This window comes from Strongylocentrotus purpuratus, unplaced genomic scaffold (assembly GCF_000002235.5).
Source record: "Strongylocentrotus purpuratus isolate Spur 01 unplaced genomic scaffold, Spur_5.0 spur5_scaffold_16, whole genome shotgun sequence".
Taxonomy (NCBI): Eukaryota; Metazoa; Echinodermata; class Echinoidea; order Camarodonta; family Strongylocentrotidae; genus Strongylocentrotus; species Strongylocentrotus purpuratus.
The window spans coordinates 31,704,637-31,724,044 of NW_022145601.1; the positions used below are offsets into that span (position 1 = coordinate 31,704,637).

General features: G+C 34.5%; 1 protein-coding gene across 2 annotated transcripts; it reads right to left on the reverse strand.

The window, feature by feature from the left end:
- Positions 1 to 3,749: 3,749 nt before the first annotated feature.
- Positions 3,750 to 18,041, reverse strand: LOC105440335. Of its 2 annotated transcripts, XM_030987277.1 has the most exons (7): positions 17,756 to 18,041; positions 16,619 to 16,783; positions 14,987 to 15,151; positions 12,652 to 12,783; positions 11,150 to 11,526; positions 10,157 to 10,251; positions 3,750 to 7,704 (listed from the first exon to the last, which is right to left on the reverse strand). In XM_030987277.1, the coding sequence occupies exons 1-6, from the start codon at positions 18,005 to 18,007 to the stop codon at positions 10,161 to 10,163; spliced, it is 1,182 nt and encodes a 393-aa protein (XP_030843137.1). In that variant the 5' UTR covers positions 18,008 to 18,041; the 3' UTR covers positions 3,750 to 7,704; positions 10,157 to 10,160. The 2 variants fall into 2 exon arrangements, with proteins under 2 accessions (XP_030843137.1, XP_030843138.1); XM_030987278.1 differs by lacking the exon at positions 14,987 to 15,151 and having other exon boundaries at positions 17,756 to 18,039.
- Between the last annotated feature and the right edge of the window lie 1,367 nt (positions 18,042 to 19,408).

Below are 19,408 nucleotides of genomic sequence, written 5' to 3' on the forward strand. Positions count from 1 at the left end.
GGCATTTCGCGGGCTTTTCCTACTTTGGAGACCCCCCTAAATCAGGAAAAATGTTCAATGTACCCCCCTAAATTCGAAATAATTTCTCAGGAGTCCAAAGAGATGAGAGAACAAAGAAAAAGCATCCCCTTTTTAAAGAAATCTCCGGTGAAAAGTCAAATACACCCCTTTTTTTTTTACATTTTGGCAACACGCATGCGGTCATTTCGACTTCTGAGTGGGGGGGGGGGGGGGGGGGGGTTCTAGGACAACTACCCCCTGGCCAATCACCCCCGGAAAATTGCCCCCGGAAACTACCCCCAAAGGACAATTACCCCCTGGAATATTACCCCCCGGAGAATCACCCCCCGAGGACAACTACCCCCCAAGGACAACTACCCCCCAAGGACACTTACCCCCCCCCCGGAAAATTATCCCCCCCCGGAGAGTTATCCCCCGAGGACAATTACCCCCCCCCAGGACAACTACCCCCCGAGGACAATTACCTCGTAGGACAATTACCCCCACCCGATGACATTACCCGCGATGACAATTACCCCCGAGGACAGTTACCCCCGAGGACAATTCCCCGCCCCCCCCCCCCCCCCGAGGACAATCAGGATTCAATAGCGAAAGACGATCTGACTCATTGAGAGATGGCTACGAGCCCATAAGATCCCCTGCATGAACCCATATTCGTTCAAATACTATAGCACGTTGTCTTCCTCATTACTACACATTTCCCTGTTATTATAATTTATGCAACGCCAGTGCGGTTGCTGATTTCCACGAAGGATGTAAGTTTTAGGTAATTGTCCAGCGCTTTTCAAAATGCATAGAAATACATTTCTCTGGAGCAGCGTTATTTTAACTTTTTGTTAGTCACGGTACCCTGTTAAGAAATGAAAAGTTTCTCCCAAATCCCAAGTCTTTACAGACTATTAATTTTGCATGACTCTGGAACTCGTCAAGTGCTATGCAAACACGTATAGGCACATTTAAGAATAAAAAGGAGAAGACATTTTCTAACTGGTAAAAAGACCTACTAACAAAGTAGTTTGTAATCCATACACTAGAAACGATTTAAAGTACTGTATGCGGGCACCTTGCCGCCGAATGTACATATATAAAAAGTGATATATTCGGTCATGACCTTGCTACACGAATATGAGGATATTCGGGCCTCTCGTTGCCCTTATTTGCCTCGCTGTCAATATATTGTTAGCGAGCGAGGAAGGAAGATACTTTAGTATTTTCAAAATTTTATTTTCTCATGTAATTACATATTTTAACCGTTTCTGATATTTGATTTTTTACAAAATCAACGTTTTTCAAATCATTCTCTTGCAGCACCCCGGTTGAAAATGCTGTGCTAGAGTTACAAAATCAAATGAGATGAATTACCAGAGAGCGGATATTTATTTTCTTTTGACATGGCACCGTACATATAACTTGAAGGCAATTTCTATTTCAAAATAATTTAACGTACAAGAAAACACATAATACACAAATAAATAGATAACGTGAAGAAAACCTTAATTTTCGGATCATTTCATATTCATATTTATTTCATTTCCAACAGAAAGGTAAACAAAGATATTAAATAATCTGGATGAGGGCCCATTATACATACAAAGACGATCAGCTGATTAAAAAAACAACAGAGGATGCATAAAGGAAATCTTACATCCTAATTTCTTTGTTGTTCCATTGTTAGTGAGAGAGGCTGTAACGCGTACTCATCTGCGCTCATTGTATTGTTCAATTCTAAGAAATTTAATTTCTTAGCTCACGATTCATTTTTCTACTTTGTCCAGAACTAAACCTTCTCATTGTCGTCTAGTGGCTGTGCGCGCGCGCGCCTGTGGGGGGTGTGTATGTATTAATTTTGTGTTAAAATTTACATGTATTAACATATGTCAATTATTCTAATTTTATTTTAACTTGCCCTAATTAACTTATGTCATTATTATCATTACCATATGTTATTATGTATCAATGTCTTAATTAAAATTCATTAACTTATTTCTGTGTCTGTATTATCATGTTACATAATTCGCATATTCAAGTGGTATATAAGTGATGTTGAATAGAACCGAATGAAGATTACGGGGGGGGGGGGGGGGTTATGAGAGAGAGAGAAGGGATGATCAGAAGATTATATCCACCCTAGGTAATGATGCCTGATATATCAGTGGTTTATCTACTGGGGACATGGGGCACCCACTCCCCTTCGAATGGAGAAAAAGGAAGGAAACAGAAAGTTAGAAAAGAAAGAGCACTAAGGAAGAGGAATGGGAGAGGGGGAATGAACATGAGAAGAAAGGATTCGACCCATCCCACACCTTCCTTTCATCCTATGGCATTATTCTTTCGCATTGCATTCATCTGATATTTTGGTAATTACCCCCAACGACACCCCCCCCCCCCCATGTTGGAATCACGATACACCGCTGTCAGAATAAAATCTTATAACTTTCTCTTCAGTATTTGAATATAACGAAATGCATGTCATAAAAGATAGGAACTATATTTCGCTCTAGCACAGATGTAACTTCAAAAAATATATTATCGAGATGTAATTGGTTGCTCTGAGTACTCAGATGAGATTTAATAACCCGCCATAAAAGGGCAATCCACGAAGAAAAATCATGGTGTCATCAAACTGGGAGAGTAGTGATTTCCTATCAAATAAAAAAAGAGAGAAAAGTAAATTACTATTCTGAACATAAATATACAAAATTATTCTGACCGAAAAAACGTGATTACAACTTTTGTTTTTGCACGGATTGAAAGCATCTGGATCTACGAGCAAGGAAGTTTACTATTATTTGTTTATTTTTAAAACAAATAATTGATGATTGGCATGAATTATGCAGCGGCGCAGATATTGGAGAAAGAGAGGCACGAGCGCCCTCCCCAAAAAGAACAAAATAAATTAGGAGAGCGGCAGAGAGAGGAAGAGAGGAGAAGAAAGAGACGGGAAGAGGAAGAGAAAGGAAGAGGAAGAGAAACAAGAAAAGATGATGAGCGTTACAAAGTTTGAGCCATTAAGCAGGGGGGGGGGGTATCATGTGGGTGGGATGCGAGATAACAGAGCCATAGACAGATAAAGAGAGGGTCAAATTATGTTCTTTTCATCTTGCCTTTCCCTCTCTTCCCTTCTCCCCCTCCCTCCATCCCATCTTCCTCTCTCTCTATCTCTCTCTCTCTCCCCCTCTCTCTTTGCTGTTAGCGTAAATCTTATGTATATCTTCATAACCAGTCATCAAAACTTAACCAAATTTGGTACACATAAACTTCAGGTCAAGGGTCAATATCTGGGCATAGTAATGTACGCGCGCGCGTCAAAATTAAAAAAATACTCCAAATAACTTTTTAAAGTACGTTATTCTATTCTGAAAGAGTACGAATTTGACGATAATTTATATTGTAACGTCATCGTATAGCCCCCCCCCCTCTCTCTCTCTCTCTCTCTCTCTCTATTTCTCTCTCTGTCGCTATTCCCCTGCCTTTCTTTTCTTCATCCTCCCCATCTCAATCTCTCTTTTTTTTTTCTCTCTCTCTCTTTTTCTCTCTCTCACTTTCTCTTGGTCCGTCTCCATCTTTCAGCGTCTACTTACACCACGCCTGTTCTCTCTTTCATACACTCTCCAATCCAATCCTTTCTTCTCGTCTGTGAAAAGCGCTTTACCCTCTTTCTTTCTTCATGTTGCCCACCTCTTATCCGACTTATTCCAGTTTACGTAAATGAAGCTCTGAGGCGATAATTTAAAATGTACATGGCTTTCATAATTATTTTATTCAATTTCTTACGATATATCTCCTTCTACCATCTCTCAACAACAAGAAATGTTTGAATCCCATGAGTTCAATCAGTTATAGATCAAACTTTCTCTTGTATACATTATGTACAAAGACACATTATCTATTATTACATTATTACATATTATCTGTTTGTAATTCTCTGTAAGTGCGTATATTTCTGATAATGTACACAGTCACGTACAATAACTCTGATACACAGTCAGTTGGTAAAGGTCGAAGGTATTATATTGTCTTCAATTGACAACTTCCTAGGCTTGTGAGAAAAAAGAAACAAGTAGTCATATATTTTGTCGAAATGTCTGCATTTTTGGGAAATCTCACTATGAGTGATTTGTTGTAAATAGATATTATTTGTTACCATTTAATATCTTGGTTCAAGTTGGTTCACTGAATAATTGATATTTCAACACTGTGAAACTTACTATGGTCAGTCTAGATGAAAGTCTATTCATGCTGATAAATCTCACAATATACAGAAATAGGAATATGAATAATAACAATGTATTTGGATTAACAATACAGATCTTTCTTGCCGGACAAATAAAACCAACGTAAGTGTTGTCCTCCTGGAGCTGGCAATCGATTAAATCGACACAAAAACACACACACACGCACACGCACACATACAAACACACACACACAATCAAAATATTTTTACAAAATGACCGTAACAATAATTCTTAATATGAACAAAACATGACAACTGCACAAACATATAAATCACATTTAGCAACGGATCTATTAGGTCTACGACATAACCAAATAAGTTGCTTATCACATGATAAAACAATCATTTAAAGCAAATGACAGTCTTACTGCTTAGATAAATACATGGAATTGTTGTCTCTACAATAACTGATGAGATAGTCACAAACATTTGTTGTTCTTACAACAAATTCCATATTCTGCAAGTCCTAGATACTGTTAAGTTAGTCATACGTATTCTATGTTTCCACTATTAACATGCAATTATGTACAATCTCAGGTGTATTAGTAAAATAAATTTAGATATAAAAAAGACGTGAATGAATGAATGCAAAGTGATTCCCTTTCTGAGAACATTATACATGCATATTATATATATACATATATTTACACATCCAATACATTTCGGATATCAATAACACATTTAAGCAGTCCAGCAATTCAATGAACATGGGAAATATATCAAAGATAATTTCTCAAGGCAATCAAAGAGCCTGTAAGAAGAGCTATATCTATTTTTTCCCAATGTAGCTCGAACGAAGAGAATACACCTCTCACAACGTAACGTACATAGCAAGACTCTACTTCACTTTCCATTATTCAGGTGTACTGCACACTAACCGTGACAAAAATCATTACATTATTGGAAACGATCATTACACCATAGACATAAGTGGAAAGAAATTTATAATAGAGTATAAATTGATAAAATGTAATAGTGACAACACTGTACAGGAGCATTGGATGTTTGAAATATTATATAACTTGAAATTAAATGTGACTGTAGATAAGAATAAACCTTTGACAATTTATAAGATTTCACATCATAGGAAAAACATGAACATAACTTACATTGCATAATTGTGATGGGAAATAGAAACGTATTCTCATGCTACTAAATAAAACGACAATAATCCTGTGAATCGAGATATTTGTTCCATCAAACGCCATTTTGTCAAACCATTTAATGAAGATTTCTCTCTGTCTTACTACCCCCTGTCATACTTCTCTTTGTATTACTCTCTGTCTTACTACAACGACCGTTGTATGCATGTCTCAAAGAGGTCTAGATTGTAGGTATACACCATTTGATCTTGATTAGGTTTAATACAACAATATTATTACGAGATCGAAATTACTACTTCCTCTCTCTTACTGCCTAAAGGATTTTGACATGAAATGCCACAAATATGACCATGATTATAGTTGAATACATGAATATTAAAACGAGATAGGGTAGACTCTCTCTAAATGCAGCAATGGCAGTTGCATGCATGTCACAAGATTTGACTTAATTCAATAGAAAATATTATCATGATTAGTTGAATACAAGAATATTTAAACGAGATAAGGTTACTAATCTCTCATATTACATTATTATATTACATTATATTACATTACACGACTGTAACAAACATGTCACTAGATGGTATGTATGCACGATCTGATCACTTGTCACAGTTTAACCATGTACATACTCTGCAAAATATAATCATACTTTATAACATTGTATTGTCGTCAAACTTATAATGTTCAAGAAGCACGACAGACTCTCAGGCTAACAACCATGAACAATACTTCAATGAAGTATTGGCCATACATGACAAGTAGTTCAAGATATAGAAATTGATAATGATTAATTTAAATTATGTCAACTTGAATCCAATGTGTATGGACGTTCTATTTCCATTTGACTGAAGAGCAAACCAAAACATAAAATATACTTCTAAAAAAAATATATAATATAATGATTATGACATATTTACACACATGTACGCATCCCACATGTTATCATGTTTTGGTACATCTTATCAAGAAATGAGAATGTTCACTTTTTGACTATAACGATAACATTTTGAGAGAAAAAAATACGTTTAATTCTTTAATGTCTAAAACAAGAATTTATTGGATAGGACATAAATAAGACTAAAGCTCGTCTTGATCGAGTATATTCATTCTACACACGGTATTTCCAACAATATTTCTTGATAATGAATGAATTGTCGGTTTAATAAACAGGGAAAAGTTTATATCAATTACTTTACCTGTAGTTCATGAAACAAATCCTGGTTCACCGGAAATTCTTACAGAATACAATATCACCGTGATGAATGATATATCAACAGATCCTTACGGATTAGATTCCTGATGACATTGTTATAATAGTACAATGCAACAGTATGTTATCCTCATTACATAATAGCCAATATGAGTACACAGAATCCGGTTGGAATTGTATTAAACAATCAATAGAGAGTTTAGATTTGTTCAAATTCGGTTCGGTCCATTTCATATTTCACATTTGACGTTCCACATTGTTAGTTTTATTTACCAGAAATGTAAAGATTGTACAGTACAATTTCTTTTTGGATTAAAAATAAGTTCACAATTATATCAAATCACTTTTATTTGTTTGAAGTTACTTGTAAATTAAGGACTTAAGGACTGAATTACAAAAGAGGAAATGAAGAAGCCTTAGGTAAAAAAAAAAACACAACTTGTACGTTGTAGCCTGTTTATCGTAGGCTCTAGGTTGTATTGCATAGATTGTTTTAACATTTTATGGTTATCCTATTGACACCTCCAGGATCCCCCTTTATAAGATGAAGTAAAATTCTAAGGGTTCACAAGCCGTCAAACTTTAATATCTTGAAGCTTCAAGTGTGATTGAAATAAGATTCTGGTTTAATATATGTAAACTGATGGTATACTAAGTACATGCACTTCTATCTAGAATTGATTAAATGCCATTAAATGACATCTAAATAAAAGACAAATAAATTGCTGCCCTTAGCCATTTGATATTTTAGTCGTCCAGTCGTTTTGATATATTATGATATGATATGTGCTTGCAGTAAGAACAAATGCTTTGCTTAACCTTAAAAATTCGCTCCGAAAATAAATCAACCTTCTTCAAATGCTTCAACATAATTATAAAGTTATTAATTAAAAGTATCAAGACAGGACATATTCAGTAATATGTTTATAATAATATCTTCCATGCATTTTAACTTTACATATCCTTCAATTAGTATCATTAGTTATTATTCGGGTAGCCCGGTTACCGCAACACTCGACAAGTTTCATTTTGAAGTCCGTAGTTGTCTGCTGCCATCATGTGGTCTGATAAGGGTGATCTTCCAACGTCCATACGTTGTTGCTTGACGGCCAACCCACAAATTAGAACCTCCGCTATGATTATGGGAACATAAGAATTCCAGAAACAATATATATATAATGATGGTTTTCTGAAAATAAGTACCTTTCAAATAAGCAATGAATCTTTGCAGTTGAATTTGAGAAAGGTAATTTCTAAATTATCTAATTAGATATTTATTTCATATGGTGTTTATTTATTCCATATACATCAAAATATTTGCATTTACAATCTTATAACTTTAGATGTATGATAATGACATGGTATATACAGAAAAAGGGTTAAGCATAAGCTTGAAGTGACGTCCTCTCAAAAATGAAAAACATATGCATACAATATGAAGCGATGCAGGAAAATTAGGTTAGGATGGAAGCAAGATTTAAACAAAAATAGCATGGATAGAAAAGGGACAGAAAGGAGCGGGGAGGAAGAGAAAGTTACATTTATGATATTATTGGGATGAGTACATATATATATCAATTCAAGTTGTGCATGTGTATATAACCACCTTTTGACAGCTATACTATTCATGACAATAGGGACATTCTTAAAATAAATTATAAGTCAACAATAATTTAAAAATAAGTTATGAATAAGCTTCCAGAGATTGAAATTCATGTAGGTCAGATATCTAACGAGTAAAACACAATATTTTAATATATAGTAACTATTTGTTTCGTGTACATCTAAATTCCAATCAGAAAGGCGATGGATTCATTTACGTGTCTGCATTCGAAGAAGAGAGAAACTGATGTAAAATGCTAGGATATCATTTAGTAAACCCAAAATTATATTTGAATTTAACTACTATTTGCAAGCAATTTGATATCGATAAATAATTTTGTTCAAAAAGGTACTACAAGTATTCAGGCAGGGAAGATTTTATTACAAATATGATGTCACTATCATGACCATGTAGCAGGCAGAGGAAGAGGAGACACATACGCTGTTGGTCATAATGGTGGAATAATTATTTTTACCCCAATTTATTGAATGATTTTGACAATGATTTATTCCTAATAGATCTAGATAATTGTATACATTCTCACATTTTATTGAATGACATTTTCAATAATTCATTGCATTTTCCCCCAGTTCCCAACAGGAAAAATTCCTCCTTTGGGTCATGCATTATGGTTCAAGGCATGCCCACATAGAAGATTTTGTTTATGTTGGGGGTCGGGGCAAAATGCAATGAATTATTGACAATTTATTGCATTTTCTTCGTTTTTTGTGTTTTTGTGAGGGCGTCGACGTACCCCTAGCGCCCGCTGCGTACAGTCATGATTCATTGGTTAAGCAATGGCCTAGTTACTGTGAGCCCACAGGATAAAAACCGTGTCGATGTGCTATATAAGTGCCCTTTTATGATGCATTAATCCCCATTACTGTCAGTTATGACTTAAGGACGTAGGTCCCCAAGTTGATTAGCATAGTAGCACACACATTCTTTAGCAGTCACGCAAAACAAACATTCCCCAATTGTCATTCAATAAAATCTGAGAATGTATACTATTATCTAGATCTATTTAATAGGAATAAATCATTGTCAAAATCATTCAATAAATTGGGGTGAAAATAATTATTCCACCATTATGACCAACAGTGTATATGCATATACCCCGTACCTATCACACATCTTAATGACACCATTTCTTCATGAAATTTTATTTGTTGTTGTTTTGATAACAGAATTAAGAATACACAGGCAGTTTGATTGAAACACATGTCCTGAAAAATGCAGTGTGATTCGTAGGAATTTCTTTCCAATATACACTCATATATTCAAACTCATGGGTATTGCTATATTTTAAGAAGCATGTTTTTATGTTTCTACATCTTGCCAAGGTGTTAAGTGTAGTTTATGTTTGCTAAGATAGAGCAGTGTAATTTGTTGGAATTTCTTTCCAATTTACACTCGTATATTCAACTTCATGGATATTGCAACATTTGAAGAAGCATGTGAAGATTGAAGAACCAACGGTTCTAAATAGAGTTTTTCTTGCTGAGATGCATACTACATGATCATTTGACACATTTCTATAAGTCGAGCAATAAATAAGATAAAGTATTTTTTTTCCTTTTTTTCATCAGATATGAAGGTGATATCGCTTATTAAAAGAAGAGGACGATGTACAATGAGCGTTTTTACCGTATACATCATGTACATGAAGGAATAGTACTTTTTCACTAAAAATGTTCATATAGTTGTGCAGAGTCTTTTTCTCGATATTTGTTATGTTTCAGTTTCCGGATATCATTACACAGATCTAGAACAAAACTATTGATATACGTGATCATATTAATCAGGCAAGAACAAACACATTAAAGACAGCTTAAATTATGTGCATTGTTTATTCTTGAGTATCGATTGGGCGGAGTTAAATATGGATAATAAAAAATAGCCTACTTTGAATCGATGAAATGCCAGAAAGAGGGAGAAGAATCTATCGAAGGATGGGCATGTAATATATTGTCATATCTTACCCCACTATTGCTTCACGGTGACAGTCAACTTGCCTTCACTGTTTACCTCAGAAATCAGTGGATCAAGATCCGCGTTAGTTCCACACGAATCCAAACTATATTAATAAAAGAGTACATTTTGGGGACACAATACATTATCTTCTGAACTAATCTGACGTACAATACTCTATTTAAAGGCCATCAGAGATGTATGCTTTATGGTGTAAGAACATATGACTATTTTAGTACACATCAGACCTTGCATAATTTTGCTCTGTATTTATATTGCATGACTACAAACCATGGTATCATAACTGTGAATATAGGATGCAGCAAGTCTTTGAACATCATGCTGAATGTAGAGGTGTTGTGTTCTAGTCGATAAGTCACCTGACTGCAGATCCCAAGGTACGGGGTTCAAGTCTCGCCGCGGCACTAATGACCTTTGGCAAGACGTTAATCTACATTTGCCAATCTCCACCCAGGTGATGGAAACGGGTAGGAAATAGGAATTTTCATCTCTCTAATGTTGTCTTTAAAAATGTTGTCATTGTGTTCACTATGATCAAAAACACCATTTTAAGAGCTAAAACCCTTTGAATTTAGTATTTAAATGCATAATGTCATGTAAGACAATAATAAATGTTTCATATTACGGAATATTAACTGCTTTGCCTTATTTGGTTTTTCACAAACTTATAGTTTGTTGTTTAAAGTATTACAAGCATTCCTAGTTGGGATACATTATTTTGCAATTTGTTTGGGTAAATTACTATTTTGACTGTACTTGAGTACAAAAAAGTAATTTTAGTAAAGATAAAGACAATTAATTAAGAGAGAAGGAATGAGGGAGAGAGAGAGAGAGAGAGAGAGGTAAAGAAAAGAAGAGAGAAAATAATCACAATAAAAAGGTAAGCCAAATGTGTCGTACCACAATGTGTTGAACATGTACATTTCTAAGATTTTGATTATAATGTGGCAATCATTACCCTGGTGAATCAAAATTAGACTCACTCTATGTTTGTCAGGTGTGGATGAGTCTTCATGAGTTGGATGATCTCAGCTGCCTTCTTGGTGTACAGGTTGATGCGGGTAATGGACAGCTTGGTGAGTCGGGGACATGATGTTTCAACCGCCTTGCAAAATGACACGGTATCATTCAGTGCAGTAGACGATGTACCAAGCCAATTTCCCTGAATGTGAAGTCGGGTTAGATGATGGAATGGACAGCAAGCCAATGTGATGATATCTGATGACTCGTTTTCGTGCTTTGACCAGTTCAGTTGGAGTTGTTTCACTCGGGGACATGATGTATGAAGTCCAAGATTCCACAGACTGGCCACAAGCCTACCATCCATAGATATCTCATCTACTGAGGTTATTTGACGAGTCTACATGAAACAGTGATACATAATGTCTCACTACATATGATTTCAATGGAAACCATCGCTAATGTTAGAAATTATATTAGAAAACCTGACTCATTACTGTTTTAATGTATTACTTTTACTGTTCATATCATGTTTAGTAAATAGTTCACAAATATACAATAATAAAACCTAAAGGGTTTTTGTCAGTTTAAAATAAGAGGAAATAAACAAACGAGTAGTTTTGTGGAAAACGGGACAAAGAATACAAAATTTGTAAACTTTTGGATGCCAAGATTTTAAATCATATAGAGAATCTTCCATTGACATTACAAATTATATTCGATGCCGTTCCGGATGAACTATAACCGATTTCTTTTTCCAAAATATTAAAAATACCTCTCTGTTTTCCATTTTAGTGATCCAGCAGATTATGTTCCATTAGGCCTAAACGTGTATTACTCTCCCCCCCCCCCCACCCTCTTTTAAAAAAAAGGGTTTGTATATCATAAGACTCTAAAAAAAAAAAAATTGAGGATTACCCCCTGTATGCCATAACATTTTTTATTATTTCTTCGCTTTTTCTGAGACCTCCGTTAAAATGTTTCTTTTTCGTCTGTTTTCACCAACATGACCAAAGCCAACTAACTATTAAACTAACGAGGATTAATCATCCTTTTTCAGTGGAAGATGACGGGATTGTAGTATTCATTATCATCTTTTTGATTGTGATATTCGTTCAGCCAGACTAAAAAAAAAAATTAAATGATTTCACATTACTGAAAGTTACACATTTGATGATGAAAAAATATGCAACAAAAATCTCTATAAGAAATAGCAAACGGCAATCATTCATCAATCGATATTTAACGAACTTAAACAAAATATGCATGTTTAAACTTCATTCCAAATTGAAAAAAATTATAACCGTGCATGTATAGATAATTGACATATAAAACCATCAGTAGATTGACCTAACAGCCCGTAGTATGCCGTCTTTACTTGTTTTTAAGACAAAATACATTATTCTTTTCGGCAATTTCTTTATCATTCGTATTAAGTCAGTCTAGTTTTTCTGAACCCCTTCCTTTTGAGATTGGAACAAAAAGAGGATTTTGACTTCGATCTTGGAATAGCAAAGATACATACCAGTGTCTCTTCATCGTCCATGTCAACTCGTTTGATATCCGTTAAGCTGAGTGACTGGAGGCGTGGTAGCGAGAGAATGGAGTGTAGTCGACATGGAGTTATGGAAATATCCCGCATAATCAGCGTCTGGATCTAGTGTGCAAAGACAATTTTCAGTTCACACCAAAGTGAAATTTGCGATGCGATCCAATTATTGTTTTTACTATCATAAACACCTTTTAAAATCACAGCTAATATCAGATGAATCTGCATCTCAGTAACTTTATCATTCACTAAGTCTGATTATTTTGTTTCTATTTATGCTTTAATAATTTAAATGAATCAACATATTATAATAAACAAAAAAGCATTTCAATATGCATGGCATGATGTATTTAAATAAAGGTACTTAAGGTATTGTATCTGTGGGATGACATTACATCAAAAGGATATCTTCAAGAGAGTATGTTATACTTTTCCCCCTTTGCTTTCAGTAGACTTATTTCATCTGTTTCCTTTAACGTGGATTAGTAAGCATTTTATTAGTTCTTTTAAATTCACTAAATACAACAGGACACTCGCATGAATACATATTGCTTCAGATATGTGATACATCTGTCAATGGGCAGGCACGCGAGTTGACATTGTGCCCCCCCCCCCCCACACACACACTCAGTGTTATTTAGGGTACGCGTATGCATGTTCCCAATTTTTGTGCAATAAGAGCAGAACTTTGTTGCATGAAAAGTACCCCTTTACCGGAGTGGGGGGGGGGGGGGGTGGGCATTGTGCGTGCCAAATTGTTGATATTAGGTATATTTTACAAGGAAATTGTGAGAACAGTCTTAGGCGAAAGTTGTTACCTGATAACTCGGTCATGTGGACTACGGCTAAAATCAGATAAAATCATTAAAGGTATTACAAAGTTTTGGTATGGGGTCATGAATTTGGTTCAAATTAACATATTGGAAGCATATGCGGTCCTACAATATTCAGTGATCGTTGTCGCGGTTGAAATCGAGTCTGAAGTTATGAAATTATAAATAATAAACTCTTTATGCTGTATAGCTCCCTCTTAAGGTCAAGATATTAATTTAGCTCTGAAACAATGTTTCTTGACTAAAATCGACCGATTAGTTATTCCCGTTTGGAAATTATATATCACAACTACATATTCTGAGATGTTCATGGTCGCAGCTACCATTGTAAGGCCATAGGCGCTATTTGAAATTTATCAAAATTTACCGGGAGCACCGGTAAATTTTTATATTCAACTTTTCTCGAAAACAGAAGTGTTTTAGGGGCTAATTTGTTTAGTGCTTATAATTCACCCACAGGGGCATCCAAATATATCAAAATTGTAAAGATTCACTATCCACTCAATTTTCAAAATTCCCAAAACCTTGTATTACCTTTAAGTTATCACATTAATTGGTTCCTAATGCGTTTTTAACGAAAAAAACATTATAATCCAAATATTCATGGTAACAGAAATTACTATGTACTGTAAAAAAACTATTAGTTGAGTAATACATTAGAAATATTTTGTATTTGATTACTGTTGCTAATTATTTTTTATAGATTAATTACCTTTATCTATAAATTGAAGAAATAAAGACTTGAGATATTGTTTTTAGTTATTCGTAGTAGGCCTATTAGAATCTAACATTTCTACAGGGGCTGGCATCAAGCATCCCACACGAAAGACATAGCTGGCTTGATTATATTTGTTGAGAAACTTTAATGACAAAATGCAGAACACAGAGCAGACATACAGACCTACTGAAAAGGCATTTTTTTTTGTTAATCCTTTTTTTCTTCTTTAGTTTTGTTCTTTGTTGTTATTGTTTCTGTTAAGGGTATTTTATATCTTTATTTATTTATTTATTTATTTTGTTTTATTTACCCAGGGTAACCCCATCAGTGATTAAAACACTGTTGTACTTGGGGGACCTGCAAATAGTACAAACAAAATTACAAACATATACATGAATTCAAAACAACAACAAATATTTGTTGTGCATGTGATATCTTATTGGGGCAATAAATAATCCAAGAAAAAACAACGCGGAATACTAAGCCTGTCTACATGATATGCGCTTAAAAACATGTGTTTATAGATGCATCTACAAGAATGTCATTATGACACTAATTATATTCACATGATAAATTTTCCCAGTTGTCAGCAAAGCCAAACTATTTATAATATTGATTTAAGAGTGCTCGTTACTGATGAAGATAAATTATTTCTTTTTTAGAAAGTGTGAAAATACAGTTACCCCATATGTTTAATTTGAAGAATGCAAAAAATATTTCGATACAAATCGTTTCCAATTGAAATCATGTTTGGGTATACCTTTGATTTTGATGCCTCAGTGACCATCGTTGAGTAGAACTCATCACTCAGCTTTACATCGTCTAGATACAGTGATCGAAGATTTGGCATGAAGCAGAGACCTCTCGCGTAGTGAGAGGATGCAGCAGAACCCAGATCTGCCGTATCGTGCTTTAGCTCCTCAATCTTGCGATGTGATATGACAGGTTGAATAGAGTGAATAGTTTTATCAAGTATATACGACATGTCTGATTTAAATATTCTTACTGCCATTAAAGTACCATTATTACCCTCTACTTAGAAATGTAAAGCAAGAGGAAAGACACAGAGAGATAGAGAGAAAAAGGCCCAAAGGGAAAAGGGTGTGGTAAGAAGAGACAGAAGGGATAAAGAAAGAGAAACGAATAATATCATTTATAGATGGTTGGAAAAGAGAGACCGTGTCTGTTCAAGCAAAATAAAAGTGTAATATCCGTCTATTTACAATACACATGTTAAATATATTTCCTGCGACTATTGACCAACTTAAAATAATTTCTAAATATAGAATGTAAACTACCATGTGTAGGATACGTGCTTTTAAAACACACTTTTATATGACTCTATATCATTATGACTCCAAAGTTCATTATATTCAGATGATTTGTTTCTATTTCAGCATAGCCAAACTATTTATAATATTGATAGCTAATGAAAATAAATAATTTCTTTTTAAAAAGTGTGAACAAACAGTTACCCCATATGTTGAATTTGAAGAATACAATATTATTTTCGAAACAAAATGTTCCCAATTGAAATCATGTTTGGGTATACCTTTGATTTTGATGCCTCAGTGGCCATCGTTGAGTAGAACTCATGTCTCAGCTTAACATCGTCCAGATCCAGTGATCGAAGATTTGGCATGAAGCAGAGACCTCTCGCGTAGTGAGAGGATGCGGCAGAACCCAGATCTGCCGTGTCGTGCTCTAGCTTCTCAATCTGGTGATGTGCCAAGACAGATTGAATAGAGTAAATAGTATTATCAAGTATAGACGACATTTATACTTTTAATATTTTCTATTGTGATTAATATAACATGATTAACCTCTACTTAGCCTTTTAGAGGAAAGGAAAGAGAAGGGAGAGAGAAGGGAAAGAGAAGGGGGAGAGAGAGAGAGAGACCTTGACAGAGACAGAGAAATATAAGGACAAAAAAGGCCCGAGGGCAACGGGTTTGGTTAGATAAAAGAATGACGAGATGAAGAAAGACAAACAAATGTGATTAATTATAGATAGTAAGAAGAGAGAGTCCGTGTCTGTTCAAGCATATGTTATTTTGTTTATTTACAATGCTATGTAAACTTAATTTCCGGGCAAACTATAACTTTTTATTTAATTCGACATTCTATTTATAGAATATGTACTTTTATACACGCTTTTTTTTAAAGGAATCTACATCATTTACCAAAGTTCATTCTATTCACATGATTTATTTCCTTTTCAACATGGCCAAACTAATAATCATATTGATTTGAGCGTGCTCGTAACTAATGAAAATAAATTATTCTTTTAAAAAGTGTAAAAATATAGTTACCCCATATTTATGTTGAATTTGAAGAATGCAAAAAAAATTCGAAACAAATCGTTTCCAATTGAAATCATGTTTGGGTATACCTTTGATTTTGATGCCTCAGTGGCCATCGTTGAGTAGAACTCATCACTCAGCTTCACATCGTACAGATCCAGTGACCGAAGATTCGGCATGAAGCAGAGACCTCTCGCGTAGTGAGAGGATGCAGCAGAACCCAGATCTGCGTTCCAGTGCTTTAGCTTCTCAATCTGGTGATGTGCCAAGACAGATTGAATAGAGTGAGTAGTATTATCAAGTATAGACGAAGGAACGACGAGACGAAGAATGACGAACAAATGTGATTAATTATAGATAGTAAGAAAAGAGAGACCGTGTCTCTTCAAGCAGAATTAAAATGTCATATCGGTATACTTACAATCGCATATAAATTGATTTCCGGGGACTATTGGCAAACTAATAGTTTTCTCTTTTTTTAAAGTCACATACTATTTATAGAATACGTACTTTTATACATGTTTTTTTATGAATCTATATCATTATGACACCAAAATTCATTCTATTCACATGATTTATTTCATTTTCAGCTTGGCCAAACTAATAATAATAATAATATGAGCGTGGTCGTAACTAATACAAATAAATGATTTCTTTTTTAAAAGTTTGAAAATACAGTGACCCCATATGTTTAATTTGAAGAATGCAAAAAAATTTTCGAAACAAATCGTTTCCAATTGAAATAATGTTCGGGTATACCTTTGATTTTTATGCCTCAGTTACCATCGTTGAGTAGAACTCATCACTCAGCTTTACATCGTACAGAACCAGTGATCACAGAATAAAAAGCTGTTATCTGTTTACCTACAGTTTTCATTTGATATCTAATTGAGACTTTTTGTTGTTGTTGATTTTATTTATACACCGTAAAAACACACTTTCAGCCCAAAAGGTTGTTTTACAGTATTTACAATACAAAACTAATTTCTTTTTAAAAATGCAATTTTGTTGTTATAGTATACGTGCTTTTAAAACACACTTTTATATGGATCTATTTCATTCTGCCACCAAAGTCCATTTTATTCACATGATTTATTTCCTTGTCAGCTCGGCCAAACGGTTAATTATATTGATACGAGAGCACTTGTGACTAATGAAAATAATCCACATGTTCAGTTTGAAGAATGCAAAACTATTGGGGAAAAACAAATTTTGTTGGGGTTTACCTTTGATTTTGATGCCTCAAAGGCCATCGTTGAGTAAAACTCATCACTCAGCTTCACACTGTACAGATCCAGTGATCGAATATTTGGCATGGAGCAGAGACCTCTCGCGTAATGAGAGGATGCTGTAGAACCCAGATCTGCGTCCCAGTGCTTTAGCTTCTCAATCTGGTGATGTGACATGATATGTTGAATAGAGTGAATAGTATTATCAAGTATAGACGACACGTCTGATATAATTATTCTTACCGTCATTAATGTAACATCATTAAAGGTAAAGACCAGTTTTGGAAACGCCCCCCCCCCCCTCTCAAAAAATGAAATGGAAGTTCTTAATACCAATCATGTGTGAAAAAATATGTTTTGACGTGATGATACAAATTTTCCCGAGAAACCGCCTACTAATTGATATATGTGCTAAATTATTATATCTATTTGGACCTGATAGATATCGCGCACGTGCCACGTAGTCCCATAAACATCTTTCTGTGTGCAGTGCTTGTAACTTTACCAAGACTGGGTCAAATTTCTTATCATTTTGATGATTCCAGAACCTAGCAGAGTGTTCAAGCAGAATACAAATGTTATATTTGTGTATTTACAATGAACATATAAACAAATTTCTTGAGACTATTGACAAAATGTTATAAATTTCTAAAAATTAAAATGCGAGCTACTATTAATAGGATGCGATTTTTTAAAACACACTTTCATATGAATATATATCTTTATCACACTTAAGTCCAGTCTTTTTACATTATTAATGCTTCTTCATGTCGGCGTGGTCAGAATATTATATTGATATGAGCGTGAATTTGACTCTTGACAATAAATGATTTCTAAAAAACCTTCGAAATACTATTTATATGATAAGTGCTTTTAAACATGCTTATAGATCCGAGAGGTAGTTCGTTGGCTTCTTATCTGGTGACGTGGCAGGACAAATTGAATAAAGTGAATATTGATATCAACATCTTTAATTGAAGTATTACTTATGTTCAGTTCTGTAACATCATGATGGTATGTCATCGATAAATATATACTACGACTATGATTGGCTTTCTTTTAGCTAGATTGAAAGAAACACACAGATTGAGTAAACCGAATATCTTGTAGAAGAATGGCGTGGTGTACAGGGAAAACTGATCATATATTCTAATTAATTTCCTTCAATAAAAAGGTTACTTATTGCACGCTATTTGAATTTTCTTTTACCTTTTTCAAAAAGATAGCTAAAACAATGTTCTTCCATTCAAGTATAACAACCCACACTATGAACATGATGGACAAAGAAAGAGGAAAAAATATACAGTTCCTCAGGTAAACAAAGGACCATTCTTTTACTGCTATTATGTAAAAATGTGTAGAACGGGTGTCACATTCATATTCACCAGCTAATGGAGATCTTTATATTTCAGCTGGAAATTCACTTTTTGGACCGTTATTTACATCGCCGCGGGTGGGGTAAAACTGTTTTACCTTCTCTCCCTTGTTGATTTAGTTACAGTTAGAGTTATATGATTCCGATATGATATTACTAGTTCAACGTGTTCAATAATGTAATAACCCTACTACAGCTGTAAATGATGGATAACTATGTTCAATCATCATCATAATTAAAGACCGACTTTCCAGTCTAACACAAGAACGGCGTCT

Excerpts from the sequence above, each read along its gene's own strand:
- LOC105440335 (XM_030987277.1), bottom strand. The coding sequence starts at position 18,007 with ATGACGGTAAGAATAATTATATCAGACGTGTCGTCTATACTTGATAAT. Across the intron at positions 16,784-17,755 it reads TTGAGGCATCAAAATCAAAG|ATTGAGAAGCTAAAGCACTG; the intron begins GTAAACCCCAAC and ends GCACATCACCAG. Across the intron at positions 11,527-12,651 it reads TGGACGATGAAGAGACACTG|ACTCGTCAAATAACCTCAGT; the intron begins GTATGTATCTTT and ends TGTTTCATGTAG.